The sequence below is a fragment of the Pteropus alecto genome, unplaced genomic scaffold (genome assembly GCF_000325575.1).
Source record: "Pteropus alecto unplaced genomic scaffold, ASM32557v1 scaffold213, whole genome shotgun sequence".
In the NCBI taxonomy this organism is placed as follows: Eukaryota; Metazoa; Chordata; class Mammalia; order Chiroptera; family Pteropodidae; genus Pteropus; species Pteropus alecto.
The window spans coordinates 4,949,841-4,977,008 of record NW_006434829.1 but is presented as its reverse complement, the minus strand read 5'-3'; the positions used below and the strand labels follow the sequence as shown (position 1 = coordinate 4,977,008).

At 49.0% G+C, this 27,168-nt stretch overlaps 2 protein-coding genes and 1 long non-coding RNA gene across 7 annotated transcripts in view; 2 read left to right on the top strand and 1 right to left on the bottom strand.

Annotated features, from left to right (window-relative positions):
* Positions 1 to 690, bottom strand: part of HPD (4-hydroxyphenylpyruvate dioxygenase) — a 7,699-nt gene extending 7,009 nt beyond the window's left edge. The window contains exons 1-2 of the mRNA XM_025045550.1: positions 492 to 690; positions 127 to 169 (exon numbers count right to left, since the gene is read on the bottom strand). Of these exons, the coding sequence (XP_024901318.1) occupies positions 127 to 169; positions 492 to 572 (124 nt within the window). The 5' untranslated portion in view covers positions 573 to 690. The remainder of the gene's footprint in view (positions 1 to 126; positions 170 to 491) is intronic.
* Positions 1 to 10,196, top strand: part of LOC112478365 — a 17,203-nt gene extending 7,007 nt beyond the window's left edge. The window contains exons 6-9 of one of the 5 annotated variants that reach the window (XR_003045803.1): positions 138 to 191; positions 871 to 3,352; positions 3,879 to 6,849; positions 10,115 to 10,196. This is a non-coding gene — a long non-coding RNA (uncharacterized LOC112478365). Of the gene's footprint in view, positions 1 to 137; positions 192 to 870; positions 6,850 to 10,114 lie in introns of those variants that run through there. The other 4 variants (XR_003045806.1, XR_003045807.1, XR_003045805.1 and 1 more) reach the window with 4 other exon arrangements.
* A 6,723-nt stretch (positions 10,197 to 16,919) lies between these two features.
* Positions 16,920 to 25,980, top strand: PSMD9 (proteasome 26S subunit, non-ATPase 9). Its single transcript, XM_025045544.1, has 4 exons — positions 16,920 to 17,151; positions 20,408 to 20,510; positions 23,797 to 24,008; positions 25,578 to 25,980. The coding sequence occupies exons 1-4, from the start codon at positions 17,014 to 17,016 to the stop codon at positions 25,755 to 25,757; spliced, it is 633 nt and encodes a 210-aa protein (XP_024901312.1). The 5' UTR covers positions 16,920 to 17,013; the 3' UTR covers positions 25,758 to 25,980.
* Positions 25,981 to 27,168: the final 1,188 nt, after the last annotated feature.

Below are 27,168 nucleotides of genomic sequence, written 5' to 3'. Positions count from 1 at the left end.
TGGGCTCCACCTCCTTCTAGCCCGCCTCCCTGAACCCTGACCTGCCCCTGCGTCCCTGACCCCACCCACCATACCATGTCTGCACCCCCCAGCACCTCAAACCCCGCTCCCCAAGGGCCTCCTCACCTTTGTTCCAGGGGTTGAGAGCAGAGGAGAAAATGAACACAATCTAAGACACAGAGGAGAAGAAGGTGAGCTGGTGGCTCAGGAGAGTGTGGGCAGGTGCCCCTGCCCGCCCTGCTCACCGCTGAGATACCCCTGGTGGGGCCAAAGGATCAAATTACACCTTCCAACTGCTTGACCCTGGGTTCCAGCCCCTGCTCTGCCCCCGGCCCCAGTCCTGAGAGATGGGGGCCCCTCCCGTGCCAGACATCCCCAGGGTCGTGGGGCGAGCTGCCGGGTCAGGCCTGCCCATGGGGATTGCTCAGAGGCTAGCAAGAAGAGAGGGCTGGGCCTCCCAGGTGAGTGGGGGTCCTGGGCTGGGGACTCACCTGCCTTTGCTTGATCACGTGGCTGGCCACCTCCCTGGAGCCCGTCTCCAGGCCCCTGTAGGCTAGTGGTTCAAAGCCCATCTTGCTGCAGTAGAATGACGCAGCCTGGAGCAGAGTTGCAAGTGGGTTTACGAGGGCCAAGGGGCCAGCCTGGGGAGCCCCCAGTGAGAGCCCCCAGTCCCCCTCAGCCGGTCTGCCCTGTTGCCTCGGTGCTGTCCCTCTGACCCCTCCTGACCGCAGATAAGATTCGTGCTGGTGTCCCACCCGAGCATTGGTCTCCGTGCTGGCCGTGACCTTCCCCTCCTGGGGGCCAATCACGGCCCGGCTGGCGGCCTGCCTTGTCCACGGGGCCCTCTTGCCTTTCCTCTGCCCGCTGCAGCACCCTGCCCTGGCGTCTTACCTGCTTGGCGTTGCCGACCCAGAAGGTCACGGAGTGGAAGTGGAGGAATCGGCCTCTCTCGGGCTGCAGAGAGACAAGGAGTGAGGCCGAGGCCCTGGACGTGGGTTCAGACAAGTGCAGGTGGAGCCGCGTCCCCTAGCCACCTCCCTGGTCCCCAGTCTCAGCCCAGCACTGCACCCCCGCCCTACCCCACCAGCCCACAGCCTCTCCAAGCAGCGAATCCGGTTTGTTGTGTTGAACTTGAGCTCCTAGCGGGTGGGGGTGGGGAAGCCCCCTCCGGAGACCTGCCCCGCTTTCCCGGAGAGAGACAGCCTTATGCTGCAGCCACACGAATCTCAGCCGGATCTCGGGAAGGACTTCCAGACAGGTTTAAGAGACCGGCGGGAATTTAAGAGGAGGTTGACGTTTTTTTTAGAGGGGGCGAGGGTTGAACCTAGCTCACTCGGGCGGGTGGGGGGCGGGCAGGAATGAACTCGCGCGCACGTCCCGGGTGTCACAAACCCGCTGTACTTATTTCTCTTCTGATTTTTGCCGACATCCCAGTCTTGCGGGGCCCCGAACCCACGTTTCTTCTTCTGCTTACCTTCTTTCCCTTGTCGCTGTACGACATCTGAGGAGAAAGAAAAGGATGGTAAGATTCGAACGCTCAGACGCCAGGCGTTTCTGGAAGTCTCGCTTCCAGACGGAGCCCCCGGCCCCGGCGGAGGCAGCCACGCGGGCACGTACCATGATTGGTCTCGGTCAAACTTCCTGCCAGGGAGACTGGGATGAGAGGCCAGGAGGGGTGCTGGACAGACTATTTAACCCCCCGCAGGTCCCGCCTCTGGCCTCTTGGCCTTCCTCGGGGTGGGGTCTGAGTCGAGCACCTCACTCCTAGGCCTGGGAGCCTCTGATCTCGCGGCAACCTCACTGAACGGGGCGATGCAGGCCCAGAGAGGGGCGGGGGGTGAGGGTGATGGCCCAAGGCCCTAGCCAGTGGCCTGGGCGAGGGGGTCAAAGGCACCCTAGTTCCAGGACTCTGAGCTGGGACTGCAACCTCTGCCCTTCAGAAGCCAAGGCCAGCCGGAATGCGGCGCTTGCTCCAAAATTCTTATTTAGAGAGAATTTAAGGGGAAATGAGGGGCTGGTCTCGAAGCCCTGCTTGCATGGCAAGTGTGTGGTTCATATTTAGGTAAAAGAGATGTATTCCATCATATTCCACAGTGCTAGGAGGCACTGGTATGGGGCTCGAGTCCTTTGTGGCTGGGGACCGTCACCGAACCCCTCTGAGCCTCAGTCTCCCCATCTGTACAATGGCAGCGATAATAGGGTGATGGGGATTAAGTGAGATAAAGCAGAAAAGTCTTCGCAGGAGAATCTGGCACACAGTAAGGTCTCTGTTACTGTTGGTCATGATCGATTATGTTTCTTTGGGGTTTAGGGGGCTGATGGAGAATGAGGGGGCCTTGGCACTGCCACAGCCTGAGTTTGGGGAAAGAGGTTATGACTCTGCCCCTGGCCCAGGTTCTCAGTATTTCCAGGGCTGGGGGCGAGGGCGGAGCAGGAAGGCGGGGGTTCTTGTTCCCAGCACCCCTGCACGTGAGTCCTCAGGTCTTGCTTTCCTGGAAGATGGCGTGGTGACTGCCGGCCAGCTGTAGCATTTACCTGAGGGCTCCAGGACAGTCTCCGGCCTCCAGCTCCGCCCCTGCCCCTAGAAACTCAGTGGCTGAGCCATCTCACCTTCTTCCCATGGAACTGACTTTATCAACTCTCCTCATCACCCGGGAACTCAGTCCCAATGCTAGCCCTTGTGGCCCGTGACTGTGCTACGGCCCCCTACCCTCTTGCACGTTGACCCCCAAAATGCCCTGTGTCAGCCTCTTAAAAAATATATATGGAAAGACAGATGATGGTGGCTAGTGCTGACCTCAAGGATCATTCGGGCCAACAGTTTGATTTTTCAGATGAGAAAAATCGACAAATAGCAAGAAGGTGCCGGAAGCTATCTACCCCCCTCTTCCTTTCCTTCCCCCTTCCCATTTCTCATCCTCTGCACTGGGGTGCAGAGTTGGCTTAGAACAGGAAGGCGCCCCCTCCCTGCCTTTCTCAGCAAACCCAGCCAGCCCCGCAGGAATCCCTCTCAGAACCCCCAGCCCCAGGTCTGAGGTTCGGCTAAGCCTTGCTATGGGTCAGCTTCAGCCAGCAACCCTGGAGGTGGGGCCCAGGACGGCTAGAGAACATTCCAGACCACGTAGATAGCAAGCGGCTGAGTAGAACTAGATTATTCTAACTCCACGGCCCCCACTTTTCATTGCTGCTTTGCCTTCTGTGTATGTAGGAAATGTTGATATTCGCTGGACAGATGGGGAAACTGAGGCTCGGAGAGGGGAACACACGTCCGCGAGGTTTTGGAGTCGGGTTCCATTCCAGCGGTGCAGACACCTTCTCCCTCCTTTTCTCTGGTTTCTGGGCAAATCTGGAGGTAAGCGGGGGGGTCCCGCCTCCTTACTCTGCCCCTCCTGGGGTGCCTCACCACCCTGCCCTCAGCGTCTCCCAGGCTCCAAAGTGTGGGTTTCCACCTGAGAGAATCAGAGTGGAGGTGCCCCAGACAGGGGCTCCGGGCCAGGGTCTCCCACTGAGGGGGAGGGCTCCGCGCAGCCCCACATCCCCTCGGGGGAGGGGACGTCTCGTCTCCTTGCTCACAGTGGCCCACTGAGACCCCCACACCTGGAGCGTGGCTGCTTCGTGTCCCAGGCACATGGTCAGTATTTACCGAATCGAGGAAGCATGTCGCCTGCAGTCTCTTGGTGCTGAAGTCAGACGTTCAGCTCAGCTGGGCAGGGCTGGTGGCCTTGTCCCTCCTACCCTTTGGCGTTGCTTCCAGAGACAGTGGGTCTCGGTCACGCTCTGGATCTATTTGTGGCCGCCTCTCCCGTCTGTAGGCAGAGACTGCGGAGGGAAGACTGTGGGGACCAGTGTCTGGAGCCCCGACATTTCTTTCCTCTCAGGCTGGGCCCAGCTGATGACAGGATAGCAGTGACCGGGTGTCGCTGCCACTGCTCTTTGTTCCTGAACTGTCACCTTGTGCCCAAACTAGGAGCTGGGCTTGTGGAGGGCATCCGCCGCCGTGCCCTGGCGTGCAGAAATGCAGAAACGCAGCGGGCTGGAGGCCGCTGCTCGTCGCAGGGCCCGCTCGCGGGGCCGAGCCTTGGTTGGTATCGGGGAACTTGAGTTCAGGCAGCTCATGTCCCCCTGGGGCTACGCTGTCTGTACAAGCTCTGTGGTTGATGCCCAACACCTGCTTCCCTCGGGAGTCTGGGTACATGCTATGCAGGAGGCGCCCCTGTGACCAGCCTCTCATAAAGACCCTGGACGCTTCCCTGAGAGATGTGTCACAGCCCCTCGATGGAGGAGTTAAGCGCGTCCTGTGTGACCTTGCTGGGAGGGGCCCCTTGCAGCTCGCATCTGGTTTCCTGCAGACCTACCCCATGCCCTTTACGCTGGTCTGATTCTGCTCTGTGTCCTTTTGCTGTAAAACATCTTAGCCACAGGTAAGACTATATACGTGAGTCCTCTTGGCACACTGTCAAACCTGGGTGGGGGTGGACTTGGGGACCCGGCGGTGACAGCCATGGGATTCACGTGATGAACCCTGACTCACTGAAAGATGGCAGAAGCATTGTTTGACGAAAGGTAGGATGGAGGGACAAGGGATCTTTTCCCTAAGAACTGAACGTGGGATTCCTTGCTGTATAAACCCTGGCCGTCTTCTTCCTTAGGACCGTGACCAAGGTGGCTTTGGCCCCGAGCTCCTTTCTGAAGACCTTGCCGAGGACTTGGTACCTGCCCAGGGACCATGGGGAGGCCTGCGCGGCCGTCCAAACAGATGACACACCTATGCTGCCCAGGTGGCTGTGGAGCTCCTCGTGGTGCGAGGCAGTAGCCTGAGCTGCAGCCGAATCTGCTGTGAGAGACGAAATCCACCTCTGGGATTTGACGGTGAAAGAGGCGCCCTCAGGGGAGGTGACGGGCTGGGGCCCCCGGCGGATATTGGCTGCGCTGGCTGAAACGGGGTGGGGGTGGGGGACACCCGGTGCCAGATGCCTTTGGGTTTTGTTCTCTCTTCAAAACAGGAAGGAGAAAGAGTTCCGACATTCCCAGAGCTGGGCTTGGGCTGGACCAAGCATGTCGAAAGCTTGCATTATTCCCTCCTCTAAGTGAGAGGGAAAAGGTGGCATCAGTTTCTAGAGCTGGAGCAAAGCTTTCCAGAAATCGGAGGGGACAAAAGAGGGGCTGGGGGGTGGGGAGGTGCTCCGGCTGCCGCTGCCGCGGCCCCCTCACCCTATAGATGCTGAATTTACTGCTAGGGGTTCAAGTCGACTCGCAATGAAAATAAAGGGGGAGGAATTTATTTTTAAACGGCTTTGTATTTTGTGCTGTTGTATCTGGCCGTATGATTAAAATCGACGTAAAACGTGATACGTTTGTAATTGCATAAGTGCTAGGGGGATGGTTGCAATTAGGGAGAAGTGGAAAAAAAAAATGTCACCGGGACACGACACTCTTGGCATTTTGCCACATGGGCAGCTAGGAATTTGAATTCTTCAAGAACCGGAGTTAGAACAAGCCTCCGTAATTGATGATTCTGACTATGATTTTTGCCTATTGGATCCTTTTGGGGAAAACAAAAACAAAAACAAAAAGCCTAGAAAAGAGAGGCCATCTCTAAACAGAGATACACTTTTGAGGTTTAAACCAAGCTGTTTTTCATTGCTAATGAGCTCTCGCGACACCCCATGTCTGACCTTTAGGGACGGATGCTTTTCCATGAGGTCCATGCACATTTGTGAGGAGGTCAGCTTGGGCTCTAAGACCAACGTGACAAAAGGGCTTGGGAAGCCTCGCTCGTCTCTTGGACTTGGGACCCAGAGGTCTGGCGGCCCTGCAGCGTCTCAGCCTGGCTGCAGCAAAAGAGCTGCTGGTTCCCTGCCCCCGCCCTGGCTTTATGGAGGACTAATCGACAAATAAAATTTGAGTACGAAACATGCCAGCAATGCGAAGCGACTGGCTAGAATTGAAATCGAGAGAACCAGTTCAGCCTTACCACCTGGAACCTTCCGCGTGCGAGAGGCACCCCGGGTGTAGTGCCTGAACCCACTTCCTCCCCTCCTTGTCTAATTGTCCTTCCGGTTCTGCAGCAAGTAATATTTACGCGATTTGCATCGTGATTTAAAAATGTGTACACACAGCTTGTCGAGGGTCATACTTACTGAAGTGTAATGTACACAGAGTGAGGTTGACTCTTTTCTGTTCCATGCATTTTGGAGACGTAAGCATTTGTGTAACTCTTACCACGATCAAGATATGAAGGAATTCCATTACCCTAAGCATACCCACCCACCCATCCTTTGTAGTGTGTCTTTGCGTAGTGTGTCTCTCTCCCATCCCGATCCCTGGATAACGGCTGATCTATTTCTCATCCCTGGAGTTTTGTCTTTTCCTGAGTAACACAGATGACTCAGTCAGTATGTGGCCTTTTGAGTCTGGCTGCTTTCACACACATAATGCCTTCGAGAGTCCTCCATGGTGGTGTCTGTCTGCCGATGTGTTCCTTCTGTTGCTGAGGCTTCTGCCCGGGTCTGTGAATGCTTCTTGTGAACTTTTTACAATCAGCTGACTGATAAAGAAGACCGAGTCTCGATTACAAAACGATAGAAAAGCTTTGGAGAACAGACGCTGGGAGACAGATTTCTTCATTTTCCAAAGAAGAGGGTGTTTACCGTGCTCTCTTAAAGGTGACGCCTCCAGAAACCGAGGTGTTAGAATTTTATTTAAAGCGATAAAGAGAAGCAACGGAAACCGGACTACGCTATGTTACGTGGAAGCAGAAATGGAAAGGGCCAGTCGAGGTGGGGAAAAGGCCTTGTCTTTCAAAAACAAAGGAATGAAACGTCTTGGTCCTTCGTAATGAGTGGATAGGTGAGTCTAAAAAATAAAACCAGAAGTTCCCAAATGGCGACGGCTACTGGGAAGACAGTGGAGGTTTGTGGGAGCAGAATGGGAGGCCATTCTTATCTCTTGAAGCCATTTTAGAGGGTAGTGACTGGTGGGGTCACGATTTGGGTTTCTGGGGGTGCTGGGAATGGTCTAGAGTGGGGCGCCTGTTACGGTGTGCTCGCTACATGGAAATTCAGGGAGATGTGTGTACGTGAGCTTTGTGTACTTTCTGAACGGGTGTTACAGTCCAGGAAAAAAAATGATGTTTTTCTGTTTATCGTGGTACAATACGCATGACAAAATTTGCCTTTTGTGACATTTAGTACACTCTCGGTGTTTTGCAAGCATCGACGCTATCTACTTCCAGAACATTCTTAATATTCCAAAAAAGAAATCCCGCACCCCTCAGCCCTCCTCCTGGCCCTGGCCAGCCACCAATTTCCGGTCTCTCTATGGATCGAACATTCTATATACACAAAATCATGCAATGCGTGGTCTTGTGTGACTGGCTGCTTTCGCTAAGCTTAATATTTTCAAGGTTCATCCATGTTGTCGCATGTGCCATTACTTCATTCTGTTTTATGGCTGAATATTCCATCGTGTGCATACCAGATTTTATTTACCCATTACCATCGGTTGGTGGGTTGCTTCCCGCTGTGGGGATGTGATGAATAATTCAGTGAATGTTTGTGTACAAGTTGCGTGTGGGAACATTTGTTCTCATTTCTCTTGGGTTGATACCGAGGAGCGGAATTGCTGGGTCATGTGGTGCGTCCACATTTAACCTTTTGCAGAACTGCCCGACTGTCTTCCATGGTGACTGCCTCATTTTTACAGTCTCACTGGCCACGCACAAGGGTTCGAATTTCTCTACCTCCTCGCGAACCATCGTCTGTCTTTTTTGATTCTAGCCATCCCATCACTCACTGAATGGATTGCTCATGGTCATTTTAATTTGCATTTCTCAGATGGCTAATGATGTTGGTTTATGTACTTATCACTGATTCTTCTTTGGAGAAATATCGATGTATAGCCTTTGCCTGTTTTTAAATTGCATTGTCTTTTAGTTATCGACAAGAGTTGTAAGAGTCGCTTAGATATTCTGAAAGCAAGTCCCTTGTCAGATATTATGATTTACAAATTCTGCCCGATTCTGTCAGTTGTCTTTTCACTGTCTTGATTGTATCATTGGCAGCACAAATGATAAAGTCCAACTTATCGATTTGTTTTCTTTCGTCACTTGTGCTTGTGATGGTGTATCATGAAGGGAGGCTGATTTTTTTTAACGTAAAGTGAAAGACCTTCAGCTAACGAAGTGTGATCTGTCTCTAAGTTGTCGCCTCTGGAGGCAGAGCACTTCTTCGAAATAACAACAACAACAACAACATCAATAACAATAATAACAAAAACTCTGATTTTCTGGTCCCTTTGATTTACACGCCAGGCACTGTGCTAAGCCCATTCCACGCTTTGCCTTTTTTTTCATGAAATCCCTAACATCTCTGTGTGATAGGCGCTGTCATCACACCCATTTCACAGACTAGAAAACGGAGGCTCAGAGAGGTGTCCAAGGACGCACAGCGAAAAAGGGACAGAAGCCCGTCTCTCTCCAAAGTCTACACGCTCACCAGTTCCAACCGCGTTGTCTTTGCTCAGATATTTTGGGAGATGTTTTGGGGATGACTTCCGAGCCCATTTTCAAGCAGCAGGAGACCCTGGAGAAGGTCTTTCTTCATTTGGCCTGTGGCTGAGTGGGAAGGGAGGGCCTGGCAGATGGGCCATGGTGGGCAGAGGAGGTAGAAGCACTGTGGGCGTGTGAGGGGCTCTGTGGACAGGCTGGAGAGGAGCAAAGCCCTATGGAGGCAGAGGGTGCTCTTGCTGACCAGCCTTAGGCAAGTGACTCAACCTCTCTGAGCCGCAGTTCCCTCATCTGTAATACGGGAATTATCTGACAGTACCTCCCTCACGGCGTTGTTACGAGGATCATCTGCCTTAATGCACATAGAGTGCTTTGCTTGACGCCTGGCACATGGTGGACTCAATTAATGGTTACCGGTTATGCTTATTATTATAAGGAATGCAGGAGGATCTTAAATGTCAGGCTGGAGGTGTGGGCTTTATCTTCGAGGCAGTGGGGAGCTAGGGAAGGTTTTATAGCAGGGTTGCAACATCCTCAGGACTTTACGGTGGGCGTAGGGAAGTAAGCCGAGCTGGAAACCCAGCTGTCTGTAGCTGCTGTGCTTGGACTGGAGTGGTCCAGGGACTACTGACGATTCTTTGTTATATTTGGGGACCATAAATAAACCAAGAGGTTTTAGTTACATTTGAAAATTGGACCTAAAAACAGTCAAACAGCCCTGGGCTCTGCTTCCTAGAACCTATACCTGGAGACCCCAAACAGAAGTAATGAGGGCTCAGAGACAGGAGCCCATGGATAGAACTTCCCTGCCCGCTGCCAGGCTCCACGGTCCTCCAACTGAGATAGCAGTTGGGGACGAGAGGGGCTGAGGGCTGGCCTGGGTGCACAGCTGTTATCAGGGCTAGTGCGGCTGGGCAGGGGCAGCTAGGCAGGGCTGGTCTTTATCTGCTGGCGCACAGAGCCCTAACGCCTGAGCTTTGGGGTGACAGGCAGCTGTATCACCAGGCATCAGCCATAGCCTGAGGGTCCAGAAAATCGATGGCCTGGGATACGGGATCCCTGGGCTCTGGAGACCGTGTGACTGCGGGCCACTCCCAGGCCCTCTCTGAGTCTCAGTGTTCCAGACCGTGCAAGCAGGGTGCATTGGATCGATGTGGTCTGGAGGATGTCCTCTGTCCTTGGCTCTGGGGACATCGAGGAACATCCTGGATATCTGTGGTTTTCGCATCTCCAGCATCCGTTCCTACCCTGTCAAACAACAGCATCTCACTTTTCCTTTGGGGAACCATCCCGTCCCCTTCTCTGCTCATGTGCTTGGGGCATGTGAGCCGGGACTGGCCAACCAGGATGCCCGAGGTTAACTCAGGGATGGGCGCCTCGCCAGAGCCATCCAATGCAGATTTGCCCTGGGACTTTGGCTTGAGCTCAGGGTTTGCTGAGCCGATGGGCGCTGCAATGGCCACGTCTGGCTCCATGGAGAGAAAACATGCCCGTGTGTGAAGCCCGCACAGAAAGGTGACAGAAGGGGACAGGCAGATTCCTGATGTCTGAGAAACTCGTTCCAGGCATGCTTCCGGGTCAGCCAACATGTCTCTCTTTTGCTTACAGTAGTTTGAGCTGAGTTTCTGGCATTGACAACCACGAGTCTTGACTAAGAGGAGGCGGCTAACCACAACAACGCTCGTTATGAGCCCCTTTTTCAGTATCAGGCACCGAGGTGGGGCACAGTGGGAGCTGTCTGTTCAGCAACGGGCATTGCCATTGTTTAGATTTGGTGGCACAAAAAGATAAAGTCGACAGGCTTTTAGCAGTTCTTATTACTTTTAAATTCTCTGCAGACAGTGCGCCCCCGTGGCAGGCACAGGCGCAGGGAGGGTGGTCGGGTGTCAGGCACTGCAGGGTCTGCTGCAGCTGCAGGGCCAGCCCCAAGCTGCCTCTCCCAGGGTACCTCATGTTCTGGAGAGCCCATTCCATGACGACCCCTTCCTCCCTGGGGTGGACAGCGCCCCCTGCCTCTCCCAAACACTGCCGGGCTTACCCTCTCAACTTACTATTACCTCTCCCAGTTCACAGGCGAGAAAACTCCTGAGACTCAGCAAGGTGGAGTCTTGACAAATAACTTGTCCGCTGTGCTTAGTAAATGCTGACCCAGGACTCGGAACCAGGACCACATCTATGCCACCATGTTTGCCGCTATGCAGCCACAGAGCCAATCCCCTGTTTCAGTCTAGAACAGGTCCAGGTGAGCATTTTCTGTAGAGCTAGATAGTAAATATTTCAGGCTGTGAGAGCCACATAGCCCCTGCTACAACCATTCAGCTCTGCTTTTGTAGTGTGTAAATGAATTGGCCCTGCCGTGTACCAATAAAACTTTATTTACAAAAACAGGCAGTGAGGGGAAAGAAGAGACAGTGGTTCACATTTGCACTAAAGGCCAATAATCTGTCTGCCCCAGCCCGAGACAAATAATGAAACAGTAAGTTAAGCCTTGGTTTGTAGCATTTGGATTCTGTGGTGTTAAGACTTCTTACGGCCAATTTCAAATAAGCAACGTGAAGTCACTGAACTTGGACTTGAGAATGGTGTGTGCAGTAACATACGACATAAGATACGAAAGACAGAAGCATGGGTGATACTAAAATATAGTGAAATAATGAAGTGATGACATTTGAGTGTTTATTACCTTTGTTTTTAATACAGCTTATTTAGTCGTCAGCTTATTTTTGAAGCTTTTTGATTTAATCTTTAGTGTAATTTAATTTCAAGTAATGCTGTTTTTTGTTTTGTTTTTTTTTTTTTATGGTCGTCAAACTTCCTGGAGAATCAACAGTAGGCTCATTTGAGCCCGTAGGGACTACTCTTCTGTTTTGGTTCCCTGGGGTTCAGGGAGTGAGAGGCCCCCATGATTGGGGAATGCACAGAGGAGGGCAGAGGTCATGGAGACTGAGCCGCTGCTGTGGCATCGAGGCCGAGGGCACATCACAGGGGCTCTCAGGCCAAACTGCCATCACGTCAGTACCTTCATCGCTTGCATAGGCCAAGGGCAGACTTACCGAATGTCAGTCATCGATCCCTTCCAGGATGAACCTGTGTCTTCACCATCCAAAGTCCCCAAGGTTTCAAACATGTCCCACCCTTCAGTTTGGAGCACTGTTTTTCGATCCTCACAAGGTACTAGGGGAGTCAGCCTCCAATCTGCCCAGTTGCCTTCAGTACGTTGCTTAACCTCTCTGAACCTCCTTTTCCCATTTCTGGATGTTAGGGAGAGCTGTCGTCACAGAGTCTCTGTTATCTACGGGAATGAGGGTGACCGTGTGTCCAGTGCTTTGCATTTAACCTAATGACCCTGTGAGGTAGGTATTATTATGATATCCACTTTACAGTTCAGGAAACTGAGGCTCAGAGGCGCTAAGTGGTTCATACTAATAAACGGTGGAGGGGAGATTCATTCCCCCTTATTCCCGGCCCACCAGAAAATTTCTCGTATTTTCTGGTGTGTCTCTCCCTGCCTGTGGAGACCCTCAGGACTTTTACAGATGAAAAAGGTCTGAGAGGCCAGCATCAGAGGACTTGAATTCCCAGCGCTCCAGGAGCCAGGAGAGTGATCTGGAAGAGAGAAGGGCGGGTGGCCTCGTGGGACCGCGGCAAGCTCGGGCTTCGTCAAGACGCGCAGTGATTCCTCAGCTTCGGCCAGTTGTCGTCTGTGAGGACGTGGGCCTAGTTCGGTCAGATGTTGGTTGAAAGAAGCTGGAAATTTGAATTTTGATGGGAAATCCATTGACTTAAAATTGTATTGTTTTACATTCCATTTATATGAAATATCCAGGATAGGCAAATCCACAGAGATAGAATGCTGATCGGTGGGTTCCGGGCCTGGGGGGAGGGAGGACTGGGGAGTGACAGGTTAAAGGGGACAGGGTTCCTCTGGGATGATGAAAACGTTTTGAAACTAGGTAGAGGTGGATGGTTGCACAACACTGTAAATATACTAAATGCCACTGCGTTGCTCATTTTAAAAGTGGTTAATTTTATGTTGCATGAATCTCATCTCAGTTTAAAAAGTTGTATTGGTTCTAGAATTTTCTTTAAGATTTTGTACATATTTCATATTGGGAAATAGTATTTCTACTGGATTAATATGCTGAACACACCTGTTTAACCAGCTCAGGTAGGTGTTTTATTATTTATAACAGAATTAAGACAAGACAATTTAGGGGGAAAAAAGAGAAAATACGCATAGTTAAAAGTAAAAAAAAGTTGGGGGAGGACAGAAAAACCAGAAAACAAACCCACCCCAAATCCTTCATCCACAGGCAGCCACTCTGAACATTGGGACATACACACCCAGACTACCTTTCAAAAATGTTTAAACGTGTACAGATATGATATTTTTCTGTAACATAATTTTTTACATAGGTAAACACTTTTCACGGTAATAAATACCTATGTTCATTGTGTGTTTCCTTGAAAAGCCGTATCTGATTACTGTAACCAACCCCAGAAATAAACGATTAGAAACAGTATCTGCAATGACCTATCTCACTTGAAATGATAGTTTCATGCTCTCTGACAATAATTTTCTTTGTTAAATTACTCTGAATTCATATCAATGGCCTATATTTTCAATTGCTTTCTCCCGTGCCCCGCACTCTGCCCAGGCACTAATTATTAACAATTTCCAGTGGGCAACTTTCTCCATTCTCATGCAATCGTATACAGACACCTATATGGGGGAGCTGACTATGTTGTATAAAAATAGGATCATATATCCTGTGGGTCTCTGCATCTTACTTTCCCAAGTGTCTAAATATTGGCAACTGTGCTGTTTGCCCCTCCAAGTCTCTCCCGCTCTGTGCCTCAAGCCCCTTTGCCCTTAGCCAACCCGAGGCTGGGCAAGAGGTAAGAGGAGGGAGAGGAGGCTATTTCCTGCCCAGCTCCCTCTCTGCCAGATGACGTTCAGGCGGCAGCTTTGTTCCTCTACTGAAGGCCACACTCCTGTTGGGTGGCCAGAAACTCTCTAGGAACCAAAACTACTTCCTTCCCTGGACCCCTTACGTCTGGAGGTGGAACCTGACCCCCAGCGTTGCCAGTCCCATGTGATTTTATCATCTCTTAAATGTTCCCTTAACTTTATCCACGACTCTGTAAATAGCCCTTTCATTAAACGCCCCTTAAATATCCTGAGTGTGCCAGCTGTTTTGTGATGGGGCTCGGATTACTTACTGATTCAGCAAGTAATTTAAAATTTTTAGCGTGCCGACTCGCACAGGCCCGCCACCAGTTTGGATGTCAGAGTCCAGCCCCCTGGGTTACAGATGCAGGAATGGAGGGTAATTGACTTGGCAGTCTGCCTGGTTCTAGGCCAGGTTTGGGTGGGTGCGGGGGCGGGTATGGAAAGTTCGCTGAGTCCTAAAGGCAGGCCATATGAATTATGACCTCCTAGGTCTTCCTGGGGTAGCTCCAGCTTCCTGGCTCTGTTTCCCAATTCTGGGTCTCTTGGCCTCCCTCTCATTCTGAAATGGAAATGAGCGAGATACAGGCGTTTGGAAGAAACTAACAACTTAAGTTCTCGGATATCTGGTCAGCTTTCTAAAACAAAGGCTTTGTGGCCTATCTGTGGCCACCGCAGGTGAGATGAACCAGAACAGCTGGAATGGGGGAAAAAACAAGGATTGTTCTCTTAGCCTGTTCCCTTAGAATCCTGTGGCAAACATTCACTTAGTCAAACATTTGAAGATAAACAAGCCTCGGCCAACATCCTTTGAGTCCTCAATGCATAGACACAGATAAACATGCATTTAGAATCCCAGGTGGAAAGTACAGTAAACAGCCTAGTTTGAGGCATGTTGGGGGAATGAGTCTCCGGAGAGGTAATGTTTGAGCTGGATCCTGAAGGAGGAGCTGAAGTCAGCCTGGCCTGAGATGGTGTCCTAGAGAAGGGACGAGCAGGTGCTAAGAACCTGTGTTAAGAGAGACAGAGCAAATGTGCCGGAAACTGCTACTCGTTCAGTGTGGCTGGAACATAGGTCGTCTGTGTGTGTTGAGGGGTATGTGTGGATGGGTTCAAAAGGCAAACAGGCATCAGAAAGGTCTTGAAAGATAAGAGAAAGGCGCCGGAAAGCCATTGAAAGCTTTTAAATGGCAGAATGACAATGTCACTCTTTGAGTAGGTTATTCTGGCTGCTGTGTGGAGAATGGATAAAAGAGGCAACCTCGAAGCTAAGACGAGTTCAGAGGCCACTGTAATCTGGAAAAATATTGGGATGGTGGGATGAGAGTAGAGGCAGAGGTGATGGATGGCTTTGGGAACTCTGAAGGCAGGAGCAAGGACAGGGTCTAGGTTTATTATAATAACAGTGTTGACGATAAGATAACATAGTGACTTAAATGATAGCCCTGATTTCAGACTGTGTGGGTGAGAATCTTCTCTCTGCCATTATTTGGAAAAATTTCAAACCTCAGAAGATTTCCAAGGTAGTTTCCATGAACATTCAGGTACCCTTCACCAAGACTGAAGTATGTTGTTACATTTTGCCTCTCTCCTTCCCTCTATCTCTTGATATATACATATGTGTGTATGTATAGCATTTCCCACTGAACAACTTGCAAATTTGTTGCAGAAATCATGATACTATACCTCTAAATACTTCAGCATTCATCATAAGGAGATTCTCTTCTATAATCACAATACAATTATCTTACTGAGAGAATTTAACATCGATACATTGTAATATGTAGTCTATATTCAAAGTTCACCCATTGTCCCCATAATGTCTTTTGAATCGCTTTTTTTTTTTAATTTAAATCTAATATACAATCAAGGATCATGCATTGCATTTGGTTATTGTGTCTCTCTTTTTTTGCGGGAGGTGGGGAGTCAATGTTAGGAATGTTGGTTTATTTAAAAATGATAATTGAACAAAATATAGGAGGCCTAGTATAATTGAGTTTACTTTGTCTGTATGATGATTCTTATAACTTTTTATTTTGAAATAATTTCATACTCAGAAAATTCGCAAAGATAGTGTAGAGATTGTTCATGTATGTTCCACCCAGAGTCAGCAATTATTTTCACTCTGCCATATTTACCTTGTCATTCTCTTGTCTACAAATATATACTTGTATATGTTTATGAATCCCTTGAAAGTTAGTTGACTACTGGTCCCTAAATACTACAGCGTGCTTTTTCTAAGGACATTCTTATATAACCACAGTATACAAGTATCAAAATTAGGAAATGTAACATTGATACAATACTAGCCGAATTCAGAGTTCCCCAACTGTCTCAAGAATGTCCCTTGCACTTTTATTTATTTTTTTGAGGGGAACCAGCATCCAATCAAGGAGCCCACATTGCATTTCACAGCGTCTCTTCAGTCTTCTTTAATCTAGGCACGCGTCTGCCTGGCGCGCGTCTGCCTGGTGCGCATCTGCCTGGCACGCATGAGTATTTCACAATAATGATCTTTTCGAGGAGTTCGGGCCAGTTGTTTTGAAGAATATTGCTCAATTAGGATTTGTTTTCCACGTTTGGAACCAGGGCAAACATGTTTGAATGCTGTATCAGTGACAGTGTGTCCCTTTTAGTGCAAATATTAAGGGGCAAATGTTAAGACATGAAGTTTCGTTGTTTGGTTTTTAAGCTGGGTTGAAATTCGGGCTGCTTATTTTGCTGGTTGGGCAAACTGGTTCTTGAGATGACTTTCTCGGCTGTCAAATGATGGTAATAATAATCCTGGTTTCAAGAGGTTGTTGAATTAAGACATGAAAGGCACTTAGAACAGTGGCACGTTGTAAGCGTTCGATAAATGATTACTATTACTGTTATTTTTATCATCAATATCACCAAAATTTATAGAGACCCTAATATGTGAGAGGCACTGAGCCAAATCTTCATTTCTTTACCCCTCCAGTACCCAGAACAGTATATGGCACAGAGAAGACATTCAATAAATATTTATTGGCAAAATGTCAGCTCTATGAAATAGATTGTTAATATGGAACCAATTTACAAATGAGGAGACTGAGTCTCAGAGAGGTGATTTACCTAAGGTCCTCACATTGCAGTAAGAGGCAAATGACCAGATTTGAACTTTATAAAATGGGGCATAAGGAATCTGTGTTTTATAAACGGTCAAGGACTGTGTGGATGCGAAGAGCTGAATTGGAGCGCCACACACAATGCTCTCTCATATACAAACAGTTGGCACTCAATAAATGTTAGTTGAATGAATGAGGAAAGAAAATGAGCCAGTTACAGAGAAATCACCAGCCTTGGTGCGGTCTACCTCCCCATATTACCCCAAGCCGAATCACCATGGTACCACGTATTCCAGCAGGGTGTGGCTTCCGGTGGCCCCGCCCCACCGACGAAGCCACGCCCTCACTCGTCCCGCGTTCGCGGACCGCCTTGGTGTTTTGGCCCGCGGGCGGAGCCGTAGCCATAGTCTCCTCGGGCGTCCGCAGCGGGGAAACCGGGTGTACAGAATCCTGGGCGGAGGTCCAGGATGTCGGAGAAGGAAGGTAGGCAGAGCGGAAGCTCCCCACAGGCCAGTGCGGTGACTGTCACTGACATCCAGGAGCTGATACGGCGCAAGGAGGAGATCGAGGCTCAGATCAAGGCCAATTATGACGTGCTGGAGAGTGTGAGTGTGGGCGCAGGGCTCCCGGGCGGCGTGGGGGCACCCCAAGGCCTCCTGACTCGGCACCCCTGACCAGGGGGACTGGGAGGCCGATGTGGCCTCCGCTTGAGCGCCCGGCTGTGGATCTTTCCCTCTCTGGGAGGCTCCAGGCGCCGCAACTGCGGCCTCTGTCGGCAGCAGGCAGTGAGGCAATAACGTTAAGAACGAAGAACGGTGTCGGTAACATCGCAAGCGTTTGTGGAGCTGGGCGCTGTTTTCCGTGCTTCACATTGGTGAGCTCATTTAATCCTCGCAGGAACTCTATTATTTCCCCCGTTTTAGGGAGGAGGAAACAGAGGCGTTATTTAACTTAGAGCTGCCTCCGATCACAGAGCTAATAAGTTTGCAGAGGCCGGAGAATTGATAATCATCACCATCACCAGTCTGTTCAAAGTTTACCAGGTGCCCTACGCTTTGCTAACCACTTTACGTCAGAGCTTCGTAAACTTTAACGTGTATGTTAAAATTCGGATTGTGATGGGGGCGGGGCACGTGGGAGCAGATGTTGTATTTCTGGCAAATTTCCCAGCGATGCTGATGCTACTAGTCAGAGTACTGAGCTTTGAGTTATAGATAAGGCTCATTATCCTCATTGTATAAGGTGGAAACCGAAGCTCAGAATGGGGCAGACACTTGCCTTAGGGTCTCGTAGCTAAAAAGTGGCAGCGGTGGGGCTAGTTCCCACGTCTGTCTGGTTCCAAAACTGATAGTTTTTCTTAAGCCACCTAGTGTAAAACCACAAATCAATTGACAGAGAAGGGCAAATTAATTACATCTTCTATAGGGCAGATGGAATGCATTTTAGGTGATGGGAGTAAGATGAAGTATCAGATAGAGGCCAGGAAGCTGACTATATGCCCGATGGGTGCTCGTTATGGAGGGAAGTCACTTGCTCAAAGTCACAAAGTGAGATTTAGAGCTCAAGCCTGTTGAATTCAGAACCTGTGCTTTCAAGTGTCATGCCAGCAATTTCTCAAACTCAGTTACTTTCTACCATGAGCAGGATGCTGTATCCATATACTTCCTGTTCTGTTATTCTCTGTTTTTCTTTCAGTTGACCCACTTTTTGACTTAAATAAATTTACTTTAAAAGGGAATTTTATAATTCTACAGCATATGAAAAAATGAGAATGTTTCCCCTTAAATATGAGAAAAATAACACATATCAAGGTGACTCATCTAAATGTCCAACAATTGACGAATGGATAAATAAAATGTGATCTCTCCATACAATGGGGTATTATTCAATAAAAGGAACGGAGTACTGATCTGTGCACACCATGCATGAACCTTGAAAACATGATGCTAAGTGAAAGACGTTCATCACAAAAGACCACACATTTTATGATTCCATTTATATGAAATATCCAGAATAGGCAAATCCGTAGACAGAAGGTAGCTTATTGGTTGCTGGGAGTGATAGCTGATGGGTCTGGGGTTTCTTTTTTGGACCATGATGAAAATGTTCCAAAATTGATTGTGATGATAGTTGCACAACTGTGTGAATATTCTAAAGACCACTGAATTATACACTTTAAATGGGTGGATTGTATGGTATGTGACTTTTATCTCAATAAAGCTGTTAAGAACAGAATAGAGAGGCCCAGAGACAGCAAGTGATCCGTAGGTGATATAAAGCCCAGAGCCAGATGGAGACGTTCTCCTTGAAAGAAATCGAAGATAATTGGAAAGAGGGTAAGTATTTTAGATTCAGGCTTATTTAATGCCCTGTGGGTCCCGACTTTGGACAGCAGTACTTTATGTGGTATTGATTCTGGAAGCCAGTCAACTCTCAGTCATTGTGGGAGAGCTAGAGGCAGACACAGGGCTCTAGCCCCTGGCACATTTATGTGGTATCTATAGGGAGTACTGTGATAAAGGGAGGATATGGGGTCCCCTGCCCCCAACAGGAAATAGTCGGTGTAACCCAGAGGCTCCCAGAGACAAAGGGAGATGAACTAATAGAATCTCTCTACCCAGTACCTGTGTACACTGGGCATGGTAAAGCCACTGTCTGCCTCGGTCCTCACGTGGCCTTCTCTCTGGTCTCTGTGTCCCAGATGTCCCTCTGCTTTCTCTTATAAGGATATCCGGCATTGGATTTAGGGCCCATCCTAAATCTAAAAGATGTGAAACGGAAAGTCCGTCTCTCTCTCCTGTCCGCAGCCACCTAGTTTCTCTACCCAGGAGGCAACTGGACGATCTCACCCTGAGATCTTTAACTATATCTGCAAAGACCCTCTTTCCAAGTAAGGCCCCGTTCACTGTTCCGGGGGTTAGGGCTTGGACATCCCTTTTGGGGGCCGCTGTTCACCCCACTGCACATGTTCCCGGTGTTGTGCTAAGCACTCCACGTGGGTCAGCTCGTTCATCTCATAGGCGAGAAGGGAGTGAGTGCCGTTACTCCCATTTTATAATCGAGGATGGCGAGGCTTGGAGAGGTGAAGGCCTTAACCAGGGGCCCCCAGACCCGATGCGGCAGAATTGACATCTAAGCCACCTAGTTGACGGCAGAATCCCTGTCCTGCACCGTCGTCATGTGACACCTTTCATTGTTTTGTGCACCGTGCTCTGACTTATGTAGGAAAAGAATTCAAAATGTTAAATGTTAATGTATTGTTTCAAATAGGGAGTACTTTTCCATGGTCAAAATTCAGTCTGCAAAAAGATGTGAAACGGAAAGTCTGTCTCTCTCTCCTGTCCGCAGCCACCTAGTTTCTCTCCCCAGGAGGCAACTGGTGATATCAGTGTGTCCTTTCAGGGGAGAAAGCCTCTTTGAAATTCAAGCCCTTTTCGATCTCTTTTTTATATTCAGAAAAACCAAAGTTCCGCCACAGCTGGGTGCTTTTAGGGGTATTCACTCTCCTCCACCTTCCAAGGCCACCTGCCAGGTGTCAGCTGCCGGCCAGGAGTGAGTGAGTCGGGGAGGAGGCTGGCCTTGGGGTTGATGCTCAAAAGAGTCTTCAGTTTTATTGGCACAGTTCTAACTTCAAACAAGGAGGCTGATTCGTGGATTACTTGTGTTATTAGAAATTAAAAAGTAGTGCCCACCTCAGAGGGTGGTTGTGAGAGCACGTGGGTAGAGTACCTGGTCTGTGTTAAGTGTCAATTTATGGCAGCTTTTGTTACTGTCGCCTTTATTATGACTGTGAAAGAAAAGAACCTGGAGAAAGAGGTCTCCTACCTGTGCAATCTTTATAACTGCGTTTCTTCTCTCCAGCAAAAAGGTGTTGGAATGAACGAGCCATTGGTGGACTGTGAGGGCTACCCCCGGTCTGACGTGGACCTGTACCAAGTCCGGACCGCCAGGCACAACATCGTCTGTGAGTGACCCTCGGGGAGGGGGCGTCCCTCACCTCGGAGGGGACAGGAAAGGCACACGAATGAAATCACTAGCGTTCCATATTATCTGCTTCCCTCTCTTCTGCTTTGATGTGATTATCTCATGTCCCCACTGAAGGACTGAGAACTCAGGGAATGGGTTAGACTCAAGGGTTCTATATTCATGGTTTCCGTTTTCATTTGGTTTTTGAGAACTCTACTCTTTGTGGAAACTTGAGTGAAATAACAATAGAAACCCAAGTCAAACGTTGCTTACAGATCAGTTCTGTGTCAGGAAACATGCTTAGCTGTTAATGTTTGCGACCAAGGAACAGAGGGAGAGTAGAGGTTGGGCAGTGTATTCGTTTTCTGTTTCTGCTGTAACAAATTACCAGACTTAGCGGCTTAAAACGTCACAAATTGGTTACCTGATAGTTTCACAAGTGAGATATCCAAATGGGTCTCACGGGGCTAAGATCAAGGTGTGAGGCGGGGCTCTGTGTTCCTTCTGGAGGTGGCAGGGGAGAGCCTGTTCCCTTGCTTCTGGAGGCCATCCACATTCCTCGGCTCGTGGCCCCTTCCATCTTCAAAGCCGGCAGCGGCACCTCTGCTGCCTCCGGTTCTGGCCTCACTTCTCTCTCTCTCACGCTCCGCCTCCCTCTTCCACTTAGAAAGACCCTCGCGATTGCATCGGGCCCACCACCTGGGTAATCCAGGCTACTCTCTCCGTTTCAGGGTCCTGAACTTAATCACATCTACGAAGTCCCCTTTGCCACGTGAAGTAATGCAGTCCCAGGTTGGGGGTTAGGACGGGAGCATCTTTGTGGGGCCGTTATTCACCCTTCCACAGTGGGGCGACCAGCCGTCACCAACAAGTCATGTTAGAGGGATTTATCGTCTCCTTTTTCCGCTTCGTGACTTCCGTCACCTGTTTGAATGCTGACTCCATCTGTAGCGTGTTTTGGTACAAGGCCACGCTTCACTGTGAGGGTACAGGTGCCCTTGGGTGGGACACAGCTTACAATACCAAAGCTGCAGTTTTCAGAGCCACAGTGTTGTCATAGAACTTCTTAGAGCTTCATTTTTCCTTGAAGATTTTGGGAAAAGAAGCATATGCCATTTTTATATTAAAGCAAATAGGAAGACACAGAGTAGGGGAAAACCACGTTGAGATGATCAGACCGGAGGGAAATTTGGGGCTTTTGGCTTAAACCTGAGATTCTCCGGGGATGCAGCCCACTTGCTCCCCCAGTTAGGAGGGTTCTGGGGGAAATTTGAGAGGTTCTCACCCACAGCATGAGGGAGGGTACTGACTTTTTCTCCCAATGGTTAGCCTGATGTTCCACCATTTATTATTATTATTATTATTATTATTTTAATTTTTGAATTAAATTTATTGGGGTAGTATTGGTTAATACCATTATATAAGTCTCAGGTGTACAATTTCATAAAACAACATCCGTGTCCTTCATTGTGCGCTCACTGCCCGGTCTTGTCCCCTTCCGTCCCCATATATTCGATTCCTTTTCCCTTATTTGTCCTCCCCCCACCCCCTCCCCCTCTGGTAACCACCACTCCATCGTCTGTATCTACGAGCTTGTCCGTCGCTTTCGGTTTTATAACCCACATACGCGTGAAGTCATACTGTTCTCGTTCTTTTCCATTGACTTATTTCACGTAGCACGATACTCTCGAGATCCAACACCATGTATTACACAGTCCATTCTTTCTCCATTCATTTGAAATGCTAGCGGTATCACATATGAAATCTTTAGACCTGCTTACATCTCTTTCTGGGCTTTTTGCCTTGTTTTGTTGACTGTTCCTTTGGGTGCTAATATCATATTTTCTTAATGATTTTAATATACTTAAGAATCTGGTTGAACAATTCCTTCTTATCGGTTTTCTTTTGAAAAACTGTTCTCACAAGTTTATCTTATTTTTAAAACTAGACTTTATTTTTTAGGACAGTTTTAGATTTACAGAAAAATTGGAAAAATAATACAGAGGTCCCATATACTCTATCCTCAGTCTTCCCTGTTATTAATATCTTACATTAGCATACCCACATTTATTAGAATCGCAAGTTTGATTTTGAAATAATGCCTCGGAAACATTTTGTCCAGGAAAAAAATTTTTTGGAATTCTGACCAGAATTGCAACATATTGTAAATAAAGTCATTTATTCCAAACCCAACAGCTGTAGATAAAGTACCTATTGTGTGCCAGGCATTGCTGAAAGTTCTGGGGCTCCTGATGGAGTTTGTCGCCTGTGGGCAGCCTTTTCTAGTCAGAAAGTGACCGTGTGTTGTGCATCGATGCCATTTGAAGTCTTCCTGCCCGGGTCTGTGTCTTCGCTTGCTCAAACCTGGGTTCTTTTCTCGTGTCTGCTCCTGTGGGTTGAGTACCTGTGTCTCGTGGTGCCTGAGGGCCTCACCTGTGCCCCGAAGTGACAGAGGCAGAGAAACCAGGTCACGTGGCCGGGCACGCTCACACTGGAAGGCACCTGGAGAGTCTGAAAGTCCGTGACCCACAGGTGCTAGACGAGGATCGGCGGGCAGTGCTGACGGCTTAGGCTTCTGAAACCTGTCGGGACTGTGTGAGTGACCCGTTCTGAGTAAGGTGTGGAATCCACGGCAGTAGAAGTTGTTTTAGGTTAAAAAGAAGTTAGGAAAATGTCAGCCGCTAGGCGGGACTGGCCTGCAGAGGTGACTTATTCGGCTGGCATGGTGGTTCACGACATTTTGAATTCGCCATCAGTACTGAAAAAAATCGAGGAATTCACCCCTAAACTCCTGACTTCTAGCTTTTTCTCCCGTTACGCCTCCCAGACTGAGCGCCCGCAGCTGTGTATCAGTAGACGTGGGCATCACTTTTCCTCTTGGAGGCGTTAAGAGAAAAGCGAAGCCCCGCCCACTTCATTCCGTCGTGTAACAACCGCGTGTCCCTTGTGTGCACTGGAGCTCGTGGCCAGGGAAGACTCCTGCTCACCTGTCAGGTCCCAGCGGGAGCAGCGCTGGCTTTGGGCAGCCTTCCCTCATCCCCTGGCCTGGCGAGGGCAGGTCCCCTGGCCCGCAACGCAATCCTCAGGTGTTGTTATTCACTTCTTTCCTTGCCGTGCTGTAGGCTTCGTGCGGGGGCTGCTCCGTCTTGTTCACAGATCGGCCCTCGGCCTCTAGCCCGTGTCTGGCACAGAGGAAGGGCTCATTAAACACTGAGTGAGTGACAGTGGGAGTCTTCTGTCCTCGGCTGTCTTCCTCAGCCCCTCATACGGTGTTCTCCTCCCAGGCTTGCAGAATGACCACAAGGCGGTGATGAAGCAGGTGGAGGAGGCCCTGCACCAGCTGCACGCCCGGGACAAGGAGAAGCAGGCCCGGGACACGGCCGAGGCCCGCGAAGAGGCCATGAGCCGCGACCGGGGCCGGAGCGAGGGCCTCAGCCCCCCGCAGGCCTTCGCCAGAGTGAACAGCATCAGCCCCGGCTCCCCCGCCAGCATCGCGGTAAGCCAGGGCCCAGCCACCTAAATCTCACCCAGTGGGTGCTGCGGGTCAGGTGGCCTCGGGACCGGGCGGGGCGGCCTGGAAAGACAGAACCACATGCTCTCAGAGCTGCAACCTCTCTTCACTGGGGACCCAGCCTCGTGCTGGCACCAGGGTTTTGGAGAGAAGTCCACCCCTGCTGCCCACCAAATTGTCCATCACCACGGTCCAGTTTAGAGACAGTCAAGTTTAGCTGGGCACTGAGTAATAGACACAAAATGACGGCAGCTGCCACTTACTGGGTATCCTGCCAAATGAGTATATTTGAAAAAGTTTTAAACAGCTTTTTGAGATATAATTCACATACATAAAATTTACCCATTTTAAAGTATACAGTTTCGTGGCTTTTAGTATATTCCCAGACCTGTGCATTCATCATCACAGTCAGTTTTAGAGAATTTTGATGATCCTAAAAGGGATCCCTGTACTGATTAGTCAGACCCTTCCCAACCCCCATTTCCCCCAGCCCCTAGCAACAACTGGTTTGCTTTCTGTCTCTATGAAATTGTCTATTCTAGACATTTTATACAAAGGGACTTGTACAATATGTGGTCCTTTATGACTGGCTTCTTCCAATTACTATCATATTTTCAAGTTCATCCATTTTGGAGCATGTATCTCTATTTCGTTCCTTTTTACAGCTAAGTAATATTCCATTGTATGGCTAGGCCACATTTTGTCTATCTATTCATGAGTTAATGGACATTTTGGTTTCTATTTTTTGGCCGTTATGAAAGATGCCGCTGTGAACATCACGTGCAAGTTTTTATGTGAAAATGCATTTGAGATTTAACCCTGCAGCCACCTTCTGTAGTAGGCACTAATCTTTACCCCATTTCACCCATGAGGACAAGCCTCAAAGACTGAAGTAGCTTGTGCCAGGACACATAGCTCTGAAGAGGTGGAACTGGGTCCTGAATCCAGGTCCCGCTGGTCCTCTTATGATCCCAGGACTGTGAGTTGCACACCCGTCTCCGCAGCATCCAGCACAGGGGCCCGTGACAAATATGTGTTAAAGGGATGAATGGATTGTGGCTGTGTCCTCAGAACAAAAGGGTCACACTAGTCCTGGGTCAGCTTTGTGCCTGTGGCTGCTTGTTTGGGGGCTTCTAGGGCAAACGTCTAAATTCTGACCCCTGGACAAAATAGGTGCAGACTGGCTTGCCTCCTCTTGCCCTTGAACCTGAGCCAGGACACCAGAGAGCAGCATTTGGCTTTTCCCCACGTATCTCAAGGCCTCTGCAACTGCCAGCTTTTATCAGACATTGGGCAGACCTGGCTGTCTTCTAGATCTGCACTAGAAGGAGCCTCCTGGAGGAGATGGCTCAGTTATCCACACCCGCTCACCCCCGCGCTCCTGGATGAGGTGTCTAAATCCCTGACTGCTTCACTTTGCACTTGCTGTTGTTCCCTGTAGAAAACAAGCTCTCGACCTTGACATTGAATTGGGTATGGAAGGGTAAGGAACACCAGAAGCACATTTAACCTCTAGCCTGGTTTAACCTCTAGCCATTTCTCTTCTCTCTGTAGGGTCTGCAAGTGGATGACGAGATTGTGGAGTTCGGCTCCGTAAACACCCACAATTTCCAGTCTCTGCAAAACATTGGCAGTGTGGTGCAGCACAGTGAGGGGGTGAGTTGGGGGTTACGTGACATCTGGTCAGCGACCCTAGAATTGCCAGGGCCAAGAAACGTTGACAGGGGCCTTTGACTGCTGCCTTCAAAGTGCTGTTACTCAGGCACAGTGCCCACTGGGCCTTTGCGCTTGCCGTTCCCTCTGCCGAGAATGCTTTTCCTCGCTCATGTCCCTCGTCCCCCTTACCTCCCTCATCTTGTGCAAGTGACACCTCAGTGAGGCCTTTCCAGCCACCTTATCTAGACTACCCCTCCCCTACTTCCTGTCCCCGTTTCATTAAACAGCGTTTCTCACTGTGCGAATGGACTGCAGCTTGTCCATCCACTGCCTTGTCAGTGAACACGTGTTATTTCCCATTTTACGCCAATGTGAACTTGTTCACAACTATGAACACACATGGGCTCGTCTTGAGAAAGAAAAGAACTGCAGGCTCTCAGTCTGTGCACACTTAAAATTTTAATAGGTAATCTGAAGCAGTTTACTAATTTATACCGAGTGTATCATACCGTCAGTGGTGCTCCGTATTACGTATCGGTCTTCCCATACCTGTGCTCACATGTCGTTTTAATCTGTATTTTCCTGATTACCAGTGAGGTTCAGTATTTTTTTACATTTTCATTAATGTTTTTGTATTTTCATTTCTGTGAATTGCCTGTCTGTTTTTTCCCATTTTTTGCTACTGGATTATTTGTCCTTTTACAAAATCGATTTGTAGGAACTATATATATTCTAGATATTAAACCCTTGCCAGTTTACGTGTTGCATATGTTTCTCCTGGTTAGCTCCTAGTCTTTTAACTTTGTTTATGGTGACTCTGATTACTCGAAAGGTTTTTTTAAAAATACGTTTAGACATCCATTTTTGTTGAATTTATTGATAGTACATTAATAGATGGTGTTCTTCCCTGCCAAAATCATACCCAAGAATTTAAAGAAACATGGAGTAATGCACGGTAGCACAGTATTATTCAAACAGTAGTATATTAGAACCTGACGTGTGCATTTTGACGATTTCAGTCCTTAAAAATATAATAAGAGTTGGAATTCAAAATTGGCTGCAGCTTTCCACTTTCTGGCATAATCATCTCGGCTCACCTCTCAGTTACGTCACCCTAACGAAAGTTTTTTTGGCGAAGATTCATACTTTGCAGGTGGAAAATGGAGCTCAGAGCCCACAGAAATTATTTACTAAAGGTTTTGGTTCCCAAGGGAAACCTTCCGTTTAACCAACAATTCTGGGTTTGTCTTGCGCCCACTCGGGTCCTGCTCATCCACATGTGACTCATGAGAAGGCGGGCGTCGGGCCAGGAACAGTGAGCCGGGGCCTGTGCCCCCACTGTTCAGGCCTTCGTTCCCACAGCGACACCTTCACTGAGTCTGTATGTGTGTGGAAGTTTCACATTTTGATTTTGTGAAATTCATCAGTTTTTTGCTTCATAGCTTTTGCATTTTGTGTCTGCTTAAAGAAGTTCTAGTTCTTTTATTGT